Source organism: Bactrocera neohumeralis, chromosome 6 (genome assembly GCF_024586455.1).
Source record: "Bactrocera neohumeralis isolate Rockhampton chromosome 6, APGP_CSIRO_Bneo_wtdbg2-racon-allhic-juicebox.fasta_v2, whole genome shotgun sequence".
Classification (NCBI taxonomy): domain Eukaryota; kingdom Metazoa; phylum Arthropoda; class Insecta; order Diptera; family Tephritidae; genus Bactrocera; species Bactrocera neohumeralis.
The window spans coordinates 35,550,859-35,567,935 of record NC_065923.1 but is presented as its reverse complement, the minus strand read 5'-3'; the positions used below and the strand labels follow the sequence as shown (position 1 = coordinate 35,567,935).

The window sequence follows — 17,077 nt, the reverse complement described above, 5'->3', positions numbered from 1 at the left end:
GTAATTAACGGTAAAAAGTGGATAATAGTAACGCTTTCACAACAATTTAATCTCGTTTATGTTCATGTTTGAAATTTTGGCCTTAACAACTCGTTCTTGTCGAAGAAGGTGTGTTTGCAATCAAACTTTTCGATACAGTTGAAAGCAATAAAATTGCAACGCTGCAATTATTGTAAGATAACAACCATTTTTAAAGTATTCTCTAAGTTTAGAAGTAGAACTTTCTTGAGTTATGTTGGACGGAGAGACTATAAAATATACATATTTAGCCATGTTCACCGGTTAGTCTGTCTGTATATAAGCGAATTAGTCGTTCTGTTTTTTTTACTTTTCTCAAGAAGCTGCTCATTTCTTGTAACCAACGATATCGGATGACTATAACATAGCGATCAAATAAAGAGCGGTCCATTTCGAGGTTCCCTACTGTTTCAAAGAAAAAACACAGAAACAAATTTAATATGTTTAATTTAAAGAACATTCTTTCGCATTTATTTTTTGAAGATTATCTCTTTCAAATGTTGGCCGCGGCTACGTCTCAGATGGTTCATCCGTTGAGTCCAATTTTCTATGGCTCGTTCGAGCATTTCGACTTGTAACTGGCGAATGGCGCGCGTGATGTTTTGCTTCAACGCCGGAATCGAAGCGGCGCTGTCCACATCGACTTTAGACCTTACATATTGCTTCAAAAAAAAGTCTAACGGTGTGATGTCACACGATCTTGGTGGCCAATCAACGGCCCAAAACGTGAAATTATCTACTCACCGAAGTGTTCTCTCAATAAATCCATTGATTGATGCTATGTGTGGAAAGTGGCGCCGTCTTGTTGTAACCAAATGTTGCCGAGATCACGGACATCAAATAGTCGGTTATCAAGGCGCGATAACGGTCGGCAGTGACGATTACGTTCTCATTGGTATCAGTTTCTAAAAAATATGAACCGATCATTCCATCGGCCCATAAACCCTAACAAACAGTTGTTTTTTCTGAATTAAATGCCAGCGCTTGAATCTCTTATTCGTCCCAAATGCGGCAACTTTGGAACAAGGAAGGGAAAATGACTCTTGATTGCTTATTTACCACTCGCTACTGTAGGCGCGAACTCACATACTAAAAACTGTTAAAGGTACTCAGCCCGAAGGTTTTGTGCGCTGCAGAGCTCACGCCGTTTCAAATGGAGATGGGTGCTTCACTGAAAAGTAAATATAGGCACATTTTTGCACTTAAACATAGAAACAACCACTTGAGTGTAGAAAAAAGTGTGTGTGTGTGAAAGTACTTAGAAAGAAGTCCACGCTACGCCAAGAACTTGGAGCATGCGCCTACGCTTTAACTTCAATTAACTGCACTGAATTATGAAACAATGTTTTTCTACACGCTTTTTTTGCTGCTGGTTGTTGTTGTTGTTTGTATGCCTTGTATGTATTTTTAATAGCTCTTTGCAACAAGAAACTGCAGTGACGGTTGCGAGTGCACTTGGCAAACAGGCGCAAACAAAAGCAGCGCATGAATATATAGATGTGTTAGTGTACTTGTATGTATTTGTGTACGCGCATATATATAATATGTACCCGACATAGTACATATGTATATACTGTGTATGCATTTATACATGTATGCATAGGCATAACTGCATTTATTTATAGCACAGGGCCCGTTGAAAGAACATTGTCATGCTTGCCTCAGCTAGTGAGTGAGTCACGCCCAAAAAGTGGGTCATCGATTTGGCACGAGCTTTAAATGTTACACATGCTGGCTATGTCACAGCCCAACACAAAAATAAAAGCAACCACAACACTGCGCCTAACGAGCAGCAATGTAGTGTCGAACAAGCTTACAAACTGCTTACAGCCAAGTACAATTGCGGCAACATTCTACAATAAAGTGAGAACGCTGGTAAGAAGGCTAGTTGCACGTGCAACATAATGCAGGCGAAACGAATTAAACCAAAGCATGGCAACGTCGCGGTGAAGTCTTGCAACTCCAGCGGTAGAGAGGAGATACTTCGGCATTGAGAAAAGTTGAGATAAACCAAATACGATTGGTGTGAAAGGTATTTATTTTAGAATTTGGATTTGGTTTGGTAGTAAACTGGTTATTTTGATTTTGCTTACTTTTTCTTACCAACGTGTTTTTCAATAAAAGCGCTATAGTTTGGGATGTCTGTGAAAATAGATTTGTATGGAACTGGAATTCTATTGCATGGCCACCACGGGCACGCTTGCAGAAATTCAGACGCTGAACCCAATTTTCGTCGGTTTTCAAGCATAAATCAGCCGATACTGCTGCAATTTCACGTTCGATATTCGTATGAAGTTCATCAATCGTCGCTGGCTTATTGGCATAGACCATAGACTTGACGTAGCCCCACAGAAAATAGTTAACCGGCATCAAATCCCATGACCGAGGCTGCCAATTGACTGGGCCATTTCGTGAGATAAAACGTTCAACAAACTTGGTTTTCAATTAATCGATTGTGACATTCGCTGTGTGGCTTGAGGTGCCAACCTGTTGGATGTACGTATTGTCCAAGTCCATATCCTCCACTTCTGGCCAAAAATATTCGGTTATCATTACGCTGTCGCGATTCCCCTTAACAGTAACGTGCCGGCCTTGGTCATCACGGAAGAAGTACGGCCCAATGACACCTCCGGCCATTCAGCCAGAAATGAGCCTTATCACTGAAGATGAATTTTCGATGAAAATGCGAATCATTTTCAAGTTGTTGCTCAGCCCAATTCACGAATATACGAGGCATACGACGATTCTGGTGGTCAAGCGGTTTCAGTTCTTGTGTTAATTTTGTTAGAATGTAGGACAAGATCTTTTCGCGAAATTCGCCACATTGAGGTCACAGATATGCCCAACGCTTGAGATAGACGTGTGAGAGACTGATTTGGGTCTTCGCAATTGTTGATCTGACGGGACGATTATGATGACCATAACTTTGACATAGCGCTCTTAAAGTTAAGGCCACTTACTCCGAAATTCAGCAGTGAATTTTGATAGTTTCGTTGACCCGTTGTTGTATCGTATATCTCTCCATGATGAACTGGCAAACCTTACTGAAGAAAAATGTCAAAAGAACTGGAGAAAAAATGGCGTCGTTTGCAGTCCCTGCCGGTCTACTTTTGTAGCGTCCTTATTGAAAACCCCGTTACTAGTTAAAGAGAAGGACTGCGGAGTTCTATTGAATAACTTCGGGTGGATAGAGGAAGCTATCGTTTACACAGACAGTCAGGCGGCATTGTCAGGTTTGTCTTCGCCAAATATCAATTGCAGCGTAACCAGCTCACTGGCAGATCAACCTCTTCTTATTCTTTATTTGCGTATATGGTCTTTTCAACGGAGAGAAGGTCTTCCCCTTTCTCTGCTTCCCCCAGCGGATACTGCGTCGAATTCTTTCAGAGCTGGAGTGTTACCATAAATCTTCCGAAGAATCTTTCTCTCGAAAACTCGCAACGTCGACTCATCAGATGTTGTCATCGGCCCTTTCTCTGTACTATAAAGCAGGACGGGAATAATAATTGATTTTAAAAGTTTGGTCTTTGTTCGTCGAGAGATGACTTTACTTTTCGTTTGCCTACTCAGTCCGAAGTAGCCTGTTAGCAAGAGTTATTCTGCGTTGATTTTGTTGTTGGTGTTGATGCTGGTTCCAAAAGATAGACGAAATTATCTATGACTTCGAAGTTAAGACTGTCAACAAGGACGTGGGAGCCAGGCCGTCAGTGCGAGACTGTTTGTTTGATGACGGAAGATATTTCGTCTTACCCTCTTTCACCAGATCCATTTTCTTTGCTTCTTTGATCCACACGCACACACTTATAGAAGATGGTACCTTCTCTATTTAGTTCACTATAGGGAGTCGCCTTGTCTGAAACGTCAATGGGTATCGAGCGGCTCGGAGAGGTCCTTCCCAGTTTACAAAGCCGTATTAATTTTTCGGGAATACCAAACTTAGACATAGCGACATAAATGGAGCTCCTTTTCGTGCTGCCAAAAGCAGCTTCGAAATCGACGAAGAGGTGGTCTGTGTCGAAACAGGTCTTTTCCACGATTCGGCGCATGGTGAATATCTGGTCAGTTGTTGATTTTCCAGGCCTAAAGTCACACTGATAAGGTCCAATCAGCTTGTTGACTGACTTGTTGTGGGCTTTACTCTTTCACATATAATTCTCAACTGAACCTTATATACGATGTTTAGGAGACTTATCCCATATATTCTACAAAGAAGCTGATGCATGCTCCTTATCCAATCTATCTAAAATACAATGAAATCCGTTACGTGCGTTGCATCGAAGCTTGGCATACCCTTCATAATTAAAAAAGTTTCCATATTAGAATTTGACTTTGATCGCTCAACTATAGTGGTCCGATATCGGCGGTTCCGGCAAAGACATGGTATATAAGTCTATTTAAGCATTAACTCTTTAAAATATATGTAATAGATTTTAAGTCAAATTATATAAAAAAATAGGTATGAGTTTGAAAACTCAGACCTTAATTATGCTACCATAAAATAACGAGAATTTGTGTGATGATAGAAAATTGTGTGCAGTAATTATTTTTTTACATCGGAAATATTATTAAACTGAAACAATTTTTTTTTGAATCAAAAGATAATAATATTTTTATAAATTGATTTAATTGCAATCACCTGTTGTCAACACTTATATCATTCAATCACTACCTAGTGGCAACACCTATTCTTATGTCAAACTTCCGCCGCCATTTGAACAGTTGAGTATCCGCGTCGCGAGTGAAAATTTAGTTCAAAATAGTGATTTTTTTTTAGTTTGTTTTTTTTAGAAAAGTGTAGTCTTCTGCCTAGTTCATGGTTATATAATGTCTTTTCTTGCATTAAAAAGTGAAATAGATTTCCAATCAATGTTTTATAATGTGTTTGTAGTGAAAATATCCGTGCCTCATATAAGCAGTCGCAGTGAGTTCGCGAAAATGCATCAAAAACTGTATCTTCATTAGATTTACTGTTCAAAAATTGCAGGTAAACTCTTTTAAATTTAGAAATTGAGACATTTAACCACAATTAACTCTTTCCAAATTGTTAATGACTGCATGAGGAGTACCCAGCTGTGGCTGGCTGTGCCCAGCGGAGCCCTACTTTTCATTCGTGCTTGCACGAAGCGTTCAAATAACGGCGCCACCTACTTGTGGCTTTATCAAATTATCGCTTATTAGTGCTGCCTTTTAAAATCAGCTGAGATCAATTCGAATGCATTCCTAATATACTCAATTATTCATAAATAGATGGTGCAATAAATTGTTTGTGTGGAATGTGATGAATCAAATGCTCTCACACTGACGTATATGGCTCAGGTTGTTGTTGTTGTTGTAGCGGCAGAATTGACAGTCCCTGGCTGGATAAAAGTAGTGGTACGTTCCGGTTACCTAGACCCGACTGTCGTGGGAACGGTGTCTCAGCTCCTCATATTACGTCGTTTTCTGCTGAGGACCTCTTTCCAGTTAGAATTTAACGAGGATTTTCCAACATACTCCGTTTTAAGTTCAGTTTCCAATTTTTTCGGCTGAAGAAATATATCATTTCTGTTTTCTTTAAATTCTTTCTTCTTGTATGTGCAGACGTAAGCACATACGGACACTGAACCAGCCATGCTTAGATAAATACATATGGACAAATAAGTAGGCAAACGAGCACATAACGGGCGACATTTGAACAAAAGCTGAATTTAGATCACAAAACTTGCCTGAAACATACGCTTTTGTAAAGTTCGGACAGACTGTCAGGTGACTGAAAGTAACCAATTTCAACAACGAGCAACGAGTATGTTTTTGGACGGGTTTCAGCCGCAAACGAGAAATAAAACCAAAGCGCAACGAGCAAATAATATTCATGCCACATACATGAGTGGATACATATTTATATACATATCCACATACATACATATATACATACGTATCCACTTATGTATGTATAGGCATGTATGCATGTGGTTAAGTAAAAGCGTTGGCATATTAACACAAAATAAATGCACTCGTTGAGGAAGGTCGCTTGGTCGGACTTGGCGACAGGATGTGGCAGCTGCAAAATGTGCCAGAATTGTCAACGTGGGATTTCATTGTTACTCGTACTAGAACAGCATCAGCAGCTATAAAAAGCGAGGTCTATTCTCCAACAAGAAAAAAAATCATGTTTTCAATGCACATGAATGTGCACTCGTATGTGGTTGTATTTGTGAAATATGAAATCATTGCTCTGTGTTGTTGCAATTTTCTGCTGCAGTTGGTGTCACAATCGGTTTCGTTTCATGCATTGTTTTCGTTGTAACTGCATGCCGCATTAATTAATCATATCGCATAGTATTTAGTTATATAATACTCGTACTCTGCCCGATGGAGTTTTTCTATACACGGGATGGTAATTTCTTTACCACAGAAGCTTGAAAAAAGCATGAATAGTGCAATCGTCCTCCCGGAAAATGTGTCACAGAGTAGAAAATTGATATTTTCAAATTTACTAATTGTGAATTTATACATAGAATTATACATAGAAACGAAATCGCCACTCATACGACCCGTTTGTTTAAGTTTGAACTTCTGTAGTAATGAGGCCATTAAATACTCTTCTATAAATAATTGAACTACTTCGATGTATAAAAAATTTAGATAGCTAGATCGATTCATAGAGTGCGTTACTATCATAAAATCAGAGCGCAGAAAGTAAATATAGTTCAAATTCGTTATTAACAAGTAAGGAAGGTCTAAATTCGGTGCAACTAAACATTTTATATTCTTGCAACTTGCAAAAATCAAATCCAGGGAAATACCTTCAACGTTAACCAGATGTTCAGAATCCTAGCAATATATACATATATATTTATATAGATATATATAACTCACACACTGACCGACATTTTCGACATAAGGTTTGTTGGAAAAAAGTAAATGGGATTCGGAGGTACCCCGACATACCATGAATATGCCACTTCGATCGACGCTTGTGACCGATTATTTGATCAAAAATCACATTTTAACCATTAACCACTCCCCGTATTCACCTGATATGGCAACGTGCGACTTCTTCCTTTTCGGAAAAATGCATTTGCCCGTGAAAGGAAAGCGTTATGCAGACGTAGAGGCCATTCAAAAGGCTTGCACTGGCATACTGGCGGCCATACCGGCCAACGAGATAAAACACTCGTTCGATATGCTTTTGGACCGTGCAAAAATCTGTATTGAAACAGAAGGGAAGTATTTTGAATAAACTAAATCTTCGAAATTTTGCGGAAAAAAACATTTGTTCTGTTTTTTTAAGTCCTGTTTACTTGTATATGTATACTATATACATATATAACCGATACACTGACCGACATATTCGAAATAATGTTTGTTAGAAACATGACATACACATCTACTACATACATACCATGAATATGCCACATACAAACAAAATCTTCCCTTTATTTCATTAAGGTACCTCAGATATAATCACCAATCATATGCAGTAAAGTCACCTGAATGTCATATGTTTGTTATATGAAAGCTGGGTCAAGTTTTCGTCCATTTGTATCCGTTTTAGTTAGAGTGATACACTGTTATCAGTAAAATACGCTTCGCTTCATTTTCATTGAGATAACTCACATAATGGCCGATATGTGCGGAGTAAAGTCACCTAGAAGTTCGCAATCGTTGGGTTAGGTATATGGGAGCTAAGGAAAATATTAACGCGATTCAATCTATTTTGGACACACCGACATACCACTAACAGGAAAGGATTCTTTCTGAATTTCAATTATAAATTTGACACACTGACCAACATTTCCGATGAAAAATCAACTAGGGGTACTGGGTTCCAAATATTCGGTACCTAGTCGTTTGAATAGTTTTTGTTGGATTTGGACAATTTATGGTCATTAAATGACATACGCTAAAGGCAGTGTTTGTTTATCCCGTCATATCAATTGCTTCTTGATTTGTGTACCGGAAGGAGAGAGAATCAAAGAAAATTATGTTATATGGAAAGTAGGCGTGGTTGGTGAATGTTATGTACCGAATTTGGTTGACATCGGTCCAGCAAGTTCTGCACTGACTTGTATAAAGTCCTTTCATACCATCTCGGGCGTAAAATTTAATGTTTCTGGCGGAATATTTATATAATATGCTTATGCACACTTTGACCTTTGTTGAAGGAGAAACAATTAAACCCGGATCGCCAGTTTGACTTCAGAAAATTTCATGGCACAATTGATAATTGCCACAGAATGCCCTGAAATAAATAATAAATCCAAATATTGTTTAGAAGTTTTGCTTGATGTCCGGCAGGCATGTGACAAAGTCTGCCCCCTATAGCATACATAAGTGACAGGAAAAGCAGTCCATACTTTATTACGTGGTGCTTAAGTCATTCTTTCATAATCAGACGTTCTACCTCAGATGTCGCGAGATTAACTCGGAGAGTAGACTCATACGCGCTGGTGTACCTCAAGGCCGCGTTCTTGCACCTCTGCCCTATATTCTCTGCACGGCTAACTTTCCATTGAATAACGCTGTCTCTACAATTACGGCAACTTATACGGATGACCCTGCACTGCTAGCGTCGAGTAGCAATTACACTGTCGCTTCCAGAAAACTGCAAACGCAATTGACCGCTCCAGAACCATGGCTCACACAATGGAACATTGGCATTAATACTGAAAAGTCCATACAAGTGGTGTATACCCTCAGGTACGAAATATGTATGTTTATTAGTTGCTTCCAACAATCACAATCCCAAAATATCATGGACTTACAATTGATAAGAGATATACAGTGTGCGACAAAACTAAAGCACGGAATCTAGCTTGTCGATATTTAAATTAATAAAATCATAAAGTATGTTATAAATGATTTTATTTATATATAGTACACTGTATGTACATACATGAAGAGACGACGCGAAAAATAAGAAAAAGCCTCAGTCTAAAGCACAAGTCAGCCCATATGTATATAAAGCAGTACCCAGACCGATCTGATCATATGGAATTCAAATCTAGGAGTTCGACTGCTCAAAATTTTAATAGGTTAAAGAAAAATTCGGTCTGATCCATGAATGACTACATATGTATGCTTTTTAGTTAGCACTAATCTTCTAAAAGCGCGTGTAATTATTTGACAGTTGTCAGATAATTGTTTGTCAAATATATGATTTTGAGTGAAGCAACTTTTGTTATTGTGCAAATATGGATAAAAAGAAATTTTGCGTTTTGATAAAACATTGCTTTTTGAAAGAAAAAAATACAGTTAAAGCAAAAACTTGGCTTGATGACAGTCGTTGGAGTGGAATGCTCAGGATGAGCATTATAATATATAATATATATGGAATAATTTTTATTGACTACCTTGAAAAAGGAAAATACCAACAATAGCGACCATTATTAAGCGTTGGATCGTTTGAAGGATGAAATTGCCGAAAAACGGCCGAATTTGAAGAAAAAAGGAAATGCTGTCTCACCATGACATTGCACCGTGTCATCACGAATTGGGCTGCGAATTGCTTCCGCATTCACCGTATTCTCCAGATCTGTCCTATTTCCCCTTCTCATAACTGATATATATATATAGTATACTCGCTATTAAGACATTTTTGTCGAATGAAGAGGTGATTGCCGAAGCTGGGGCCTATTTTGAAGCAAAGTACAAACCGTAGTAGAGAAATTTTATCGAAAAGTTGCAGGATCGCTATAATAAGTGTATGAGCGATGAAGGAAACTATGTTGAAACAAAAAGATCGAATTTCGCTAAAAAAATTATATTACTTATGGTAGGTCGGCGGCTTTTCCATTGACCTTCCCTTTCAAAAATTCTACGCACTGTAGTGGCTGTATCTTACGTCCTCCATCGAGACTTAAAAATGCCCACTATAAAAGAAACTGTATAAGAATTTAGTTGTCATTACCTTACTTGGATCACAAGTACGTTATCATATCTAGGATAATTTACAACAATGTATGAGACTAAAAAGATAATATATCCATTAGATCCCCCATTTCGATTTAATTTATCTCCCGTTACTTTTCATAAATTATGATATGCTAATCATTTATGTATATATTTATAGGGTCTCCGACATTTCATCTTCATTGTTACAAACTTCGTGGCAAACTTAATATACCACGTTCGGTGGATACAAAAAATCAGCTTGGGATATAACGAACACTCTATTGTAATTATAAGAATAGTCATCTGTTGCGCATTTGCTTAAAAATTTTTTTAAATCGTTTTTAGAGCGATTCATTAATCTGATCTGACTTAAGTTATTGGGGTTCTTACTTGATTATAGGATTAAGGGTTTACATGGATTTTCTAATGGAGTTTCAAAATCGATTTTTTTTATTGTCTTATTAAATTCTATAACACCTCTAGAATACATATTATCCTAAATTTTCAAGTTGATCCGAGTAATAGTTTCGATGATACAGCCTTGAGAACTTAAGCGCTCGATACTAGCTAGGCTAAGCGCGTTTTTCTTGAAACTGTGTTTTTGAAGTCGGTTGGCAAGATGTTTTGAGAATTAATCAACCGATATTCATGAAATTTTACACAGGTCTTTGAGATACAATTCTGAAAGACTTTGACGAAGGATTTTTTTTCGATAACAACTCTGTATTTGAAAAAAAATTTCGCGAAGTTTTCACAAAAATTTTCATTTGCTTGTAAAAATGTCTGCCAAAAATTAAATTTTCAGTTTTTTTCTTCGTCCAAGCTCTAAGTTAAGGTTTTAACTAAAACACGTATTTTTTCACTTTAGATGATCCTGTAATCCTGCCGACGCGGTCGCTTCTTTTTTCCGAGGGGTCACCAACGTCGCAATGACCGAGCTTAAAACACCTTTTTCCAAAAATTTCAGAAGCTCTTTGTGAATAGTGTATGTTTGTAATAATCAAAAATTCTCATAAAATATTTAATTTTTTATATGAGAAAAAAATTGTTAAAAAACGCTGTTTTTATACGGCGAAACCCATGTAACCACTTAAAAGGTCAGTAGGGTAATCTTCTTTCAAAAAAAAAAAAAATTTTTTTGCATTTTCTGTTCCCTTATATCCTTACAATTAATTTAGAAACCCATTTTATCATTGGAAGGTTTCGACAAAGGCCCAAAAATAATAATGCCGCTCGACGTTCGGAACGCTCGGGGTACACATCTTAAACTTTAAGCGCGTTTTTCTCAAAACACACTTTTTTAAACTGGCGGACATGATTCCGGTCGAACTACTCAACCGATTTGCTTAATTTTTTTTTTTAGTGTTCAGAAACGCTTGGATATCGTCCATATTAGATTAATAATTTTTTATAATTTATTGACAATTTTATGAAAAATTTATGTAAAAAAACATGGAATAAAATTAAAACACGTAAGGAAGGGCTAAGTTCGGGTGTCACCGAACATTTTATACTCTCGCATGATAAAGTGATAATCGAGATTTCATTATCCGTCATTTACATATTTTTCAAATACCGTATTTGTGTAAAGTTTTATTCCGCTGTCATCATTGGTTCCTAATGTATATATTATACAGAGAAGGCATCAGATGGAATTCAAAATGGCGTTATATTGGAAGAAGGCGTGGTTGTGAACCGATTTCACCCATATTTTGTACATGTCATCAGGGTGTTAAGAAAATATTATATACCGAATTTCATTGAAATCGGTTGTGTAGTTCCCGAGATATGGTTTTTGGTCCATAAGTGGGCGACGCCACGCCCATTTTCAATTTAAAAAAAAAAGCTTGGGTGCAGTTTCCTTCTGCCATTTCTTCCGTAAAATTTAGTGTTTCTGAGGTTTTTTGTTAGTCGGTTAACGCACTTTTAGTGATTTTCAATATAACCTTTGTATGGGAGGTGGGCGTGGTTATTATCCGATTTCTTCCATTTTTGAACTGTATATGGAAATGCCTGAAGGAAACGACTCTATAGAGGGTTTGGTTGACATAGCTATAGTAGTTTCCGAAATATGTACAAAAAACTTAGAAGGGGGCGGGGCCATGCCCACTTTTCCAAAAAAGTTAGTTATGTCACTTTATAGGTTTTCGGTTTCCCCCATTTTGTGGGCGTGGCAGTGAGCCGATTTTGCCCATCTTCGAACTTAACCTTTTTATGGAGCCAAAAAATACGTGTACCAAGTTTCATCATGATATCTCAATTTTTACTCAAGTTACAGCTTGCACAGCTTGACATCCGGATTTCAACTCTACTCGTCACCCTGATCACTTTGGTATATATAACCCTATATCTGACTCGTTTAGTTTTAGGACTTTCAAACAACCGTTATGTGAACAAAACTATAATACTCTCCTTAGCAACTTTGTTGCGAGAGTATAAAAAAAAAAAACGTTGTTTACTTTTTTATTTATCAAGATTTTTTCATGATTCTGGTAGGAACGATAACTATTAACGTACTTTTTAAGAATAAATAGGGATCATCCAAACATCAGAAATCGTGTCCGCCATTGAAAAAACGCATCTCATTCACCTAGCCATTTCTTCGACAGATGTCATCAAAAAATTCCAAAATTTTGTTTATACACACCTCGATATATGTACCTTATGATATGTGAAAAAAGTTCTATTGTAGAATAAAAATTTCTATGAAAAAAGTTAAAAAACAGGCTAGATTAGCCTACTGACCCCTTAAGTTATCGGAGTACTTACTTAATTATAGGATTAGGGAATCGCTGAATCATTTAACCGAATAAATCAATATTTCTTTACAGTCGTGTAAAAGGAATTCTGGTACATCATTAACGATTGGCCGTTGTGGTCAATAATTTCCGGGATTATAAATCAAAACATTTTAATTCAAATATTTGTGAAATAATATTTCTTTAATTGCAGTCTTTATTGTTGTTTAAAAATAATTTATCTCACGCTTTTACTTTCTCTTTTTCCATTTTGCAGGGGGTTGTTATACGAGAGGTGGACGACGGTGTACGCTGCGAACAATGCAAAACAAATTGTCCCGGCTTTGCAGCGCACGATTGGAGGTAAGCGCAACAACATGCCTATATACTACATATAATGTTTTAAGACTTTTTACATACACACACACATGCAGACACTGAGTGGCACTGAGTGAGTTCTGTTTATGCAAACTAAATCTAATAGAATTACTTGCGTTCACTTTGCCCTGTACATTAGTCTCCCACACTAGCCTGTATGCTCATAGGCGAGTATGCCTCATTTCACTTGCAGCCGCAGACACATACATACATACATCCATATACGAACACACTTGTCACATTCGAGTAAGAGCCTGCAACGTTTCGTCTAAACTGAGTGTTTCCATAACTTAATTTATGCCAACACTCAATTGACGTGAATAATTAAATATTGCACACAACACTTACAAAGATGGTATTTAAAAGTTGCGACTTCATAAGCTGACGCACACACTCACAAACAAATATAGTACATTAAGTATACATATGTATGTATATAGCATCAGGGAGCACATCATAAATGTTATACCCCCTTCTTTCGATGAGAAAATGGTTACTGCCTCAGCAGCCGGTTTTGAAGAGCTCTTGCACTATTAAATATCAAAATCTTCACAGCTTAACTAAATAAGGGGCACATAAATATGAAATTAAAATTTTGCTGCCGGTGCTTTGTGGAGGGCGTAGAATACCTGTGTAGATGAGGTGCTTCGTTGACAAGGGAGATATTTCAGAGATTACAAAATTTTAATGTGTAAAGGTCGTAGCAATGTTTTATGATTATTTTAAGAGCATGAACATATGTTAAAAGGAGAGGAGCTACTTATTGCTGGTTGACTTATAACGGGTGTCGTTTGGTTAGGCATGTGGTGTACAAAAAGAAAGGTTATGACCACGAATTCAGCCTTATTAGTTACTATAAAGATGAGGGTTTGCCATTATGCTTTATATATGATTTCTGGCAAGTGCGAATTCTTCAACTGGCTCTAAAAAATTCGAGAGTTCAAATTTTCAACAACTTTTTGCAACTGCTTTTGCTTTGCTGTATGTCAGCAATCGGCCGCATATTCTCTTCTAAGACGTAAATCATCTTGGGCTTATAAGCGTAGACAAGCGAATTCACATAAACTGGCAGAAAAAGTCCAGCGGCGCTAAATCGCACAATCTTTGAGGCTACATCACATACCCGAGAGGCGAGATCGCGCTCGCCCAAATTTTACTATAGTACTTGGATTTTTTTCATTGGCTGACGTTTTACATGCAGGCAGCACCTTACCATATTGGAACCGAAGTTCAATCGACATTTAGTGTTGAATTGTTTAGTCGAAGAGACCGAAACCCATGTCGTCGCCTTCCTCGGACTCGACTCCTCGATAGCGACCCTCATTGACTGTCACATTTTGAATGGCGCTATTCTTGAAGAAATATGAACCAATGATTCCTTCTGCCTCTAAAGCACACTAAACAGTGACTTTTTGGCAGAAACCGATGGATATCAGGCCGAGCTATTCAAATACGAGAGTGAAAGGATGACAACGTGCATGCATCAGCTTCTTTGCAAGATTTGTGATGAAAAGACTGAAGCTCATCGTCAAAAAACTGATTGGATCTTGAAATCTACCACCGACCAGACCATCATCATGCGCCATACTTTGGAAAAAAACCCGTGAGAGGAAGATCCAGACACACCACCTCTTCGTCGATTTTAAAGTCGCATTTTACAACATGAAAAGGAGCTACCTCTATGCCGTTAAGTCTGAACTTGATAACCCCGTTGACGCTGAGCAAAAAAAATCTCGGTCAGGATAGAGAAGGACCTCTCCGAGCCGTTCGATACCAAGTTATGTTTCAGACATGAAGGCTCCCTGCAGTGTAACTTCTTAAATCTTTTGCTGGATAAAATAATTCGAGCTGCAGAGCTTAATCGAGCCGGTGCAATTTTCTATAAGAGCGTATGGCTGCTGCCGCCGATGATGTTGATATCATTGGCCTCAATAACCGAGGCGTTAATTCTGTTTTCACCAGACTGGATAAGGAAGCCAAGCGTATGAATCTGGCTGTGAACGGGGACAAGACCAAATATCTCCTGTGATCAAACAAATAGTCATGGCATTCGCGACTTGGCTCGCACGTTACTGTTGACAGTCGTAACTTTGATAAATTCGTCTACCTTGGAACCCATTGGTGTTGATACCAACAGCGATATCAGCCATAAAATCCTACGCAGAATCACTCGAACTAATAGGTGTTACCTTAGACTGAGTAGGCAACTGAAAAGTAAAGTCCTCTCTCAAAGAACAAAGACCAAACTCGACAAGTCCTTCATCATTCCCGGGAAGTGGAGGCATGAACAATGACATCATCTGATGAGACGGTCTTAGGAGTGTTCGGGAGAAAGGTTTTGCAGAAAATGTATGGTGCTTTGTGTACTGGCAACTGCAAGTACCGCAGTCAATGGAACGATTAGCTGTACTAGATATGCGGCGAAATTGGCAAAGAAGAATCAAGAGACAGTGGCTGCGCTAGTGGCAGGTCATGTTGTCCGGATGGAAGTGAGCACTTCAGCTTTGAAGGTTTTCCATTCAGTACCCGCGAGGGGAAGCAGAGGAAGAGGAAGACATGCACTCCGTTGGAGATATCAGTTGGAGAAGGACCTGGCTGCACTTGGTATCTCGAGTTGGCGCCGAATAACGACAATACGACACATCTGACTGCATTTAACACGGCTATAAGTGCATAAGCCAGTTAAGAAGTAAAACCAATCGAAATCTAGTAACAGCTATCAAGACTAACTTCGAAAGAAGCATTTCCTCATTGACAACCACATGTTAAAAAAACATGGTTTACCTATGTGTGTATACCTCAGCGCTTGGTTGCTCTATGCATCGTTTTCTGCTAATTTGTTTTTTTATTACTTCCCTCTAGTTCAAATAACTTTTGAAAATAATTTGCAAAAGAGGTTATTCATAGTTTAAGAAGAAAACGTTATTAAACATTTGAATAGCGAACAAATTTTGCAGAGAACGTTTATTAACGTTTATCAAGAACGTTCTCTTGATTTTGTTTACGATATGCTTCGCAATATTAACATTTAGCCACCACTGTAAAGCTTTCTATGTAAAAGCTTTCGCTGCTTGACGTATGTTCATCGACAGATGCCGCTGTGAAACGCTCAGTATTTGTAGTCGTATGAGTCAGTATACTTAAGCCAATTACTTAATGCCTCAATTCAATATTTATAGTTTATTTATAATTTAAAGTAGGTACATATGTGTTTTGTGTTTGTTTTTATTAAGCAAATTACCTATAACAAGTAAGGACGGGCTAAGTTCGGTTGCAATCGAACTTTTTATAATCTTATAACAAGAATCAAAGCCAAGAAAATACCTTAAGGTGCAAAACGGATCGGAAAATTAAAATCATTATGCATATGTAGTATAAGGGAGTTGGGGGGTTGTATCAAACCGATTTTATCTTTTTTATCTCGATAGTACATACCACATACTAATAATATGTTCTCTGAGGTTCACTAAGGTACCTCACACAGCCTTAACAATCATAAGGAGTAAAGTCACCCGGATGTTACATGTTTGTTATATGAAGGCTATTTCAAGTTTTCGTACAGTTTTATCCATTTTAGGCATAAAGCTATACTGCCATCTGTAAAACACGCTCCGCTTCATTTTCATTGAGATAACTCACATATTGGCCGATATATGCGGTATAAAGTCACCCGAAAGTTCGAAAATCTTTGGTTTTGGTATATGGTAGCTAAGGGTAAGCTAAGCCATTTAACCCATTGTTGACACACAGACATAGCATTGTGAGGAAAGGATTCTCTCTGGATTCCCTCTGAATTCCAATTATATATCTCACATATTGACCAATATTTTTTCGGTCTAAAGTCATCTATACAAGTAAATACTGGGGCACACGTATTCGGTACCCAGCGGCTTGAACAGTTTTGGTTCGATTTGGACAAACAAACACAAATGACTAAAGTGACTCAGCTCGTCAAGCTGATCGTTTAGCTTTATATTTTATAGTGTTTTATTATACCCACTTCAAAATTCCTTATCAATCACCTTTGCGTGAGTACAGTGAATGAATTTCGACGGTTTTATTCGGCC

General features: G+C 37.8%; 1 protein-coding gene across 1 annotated transcript in view; it reads left to right on the top strand.

Annotated features, from left to right (window-relative positions):
* Positions 1–17,077, top strand: part of LOC126762990 (four and a half LIM domains protein 2) — a 253,696-nt gene that overhangs the window by 71,273 nt on the left and 165,346 nt on the right. Inside the window, exon 3 of the mRNA XM_050480123.1 lies at positions 12,910–12,995. Within this exon, the coding sequence (XP_050336080.1) occupies positions 12,910–12,995 (86 nt within the window). The remainder of the gene's footprint in view (positions 1–12,909; positions 12,996–17,077) is intronic.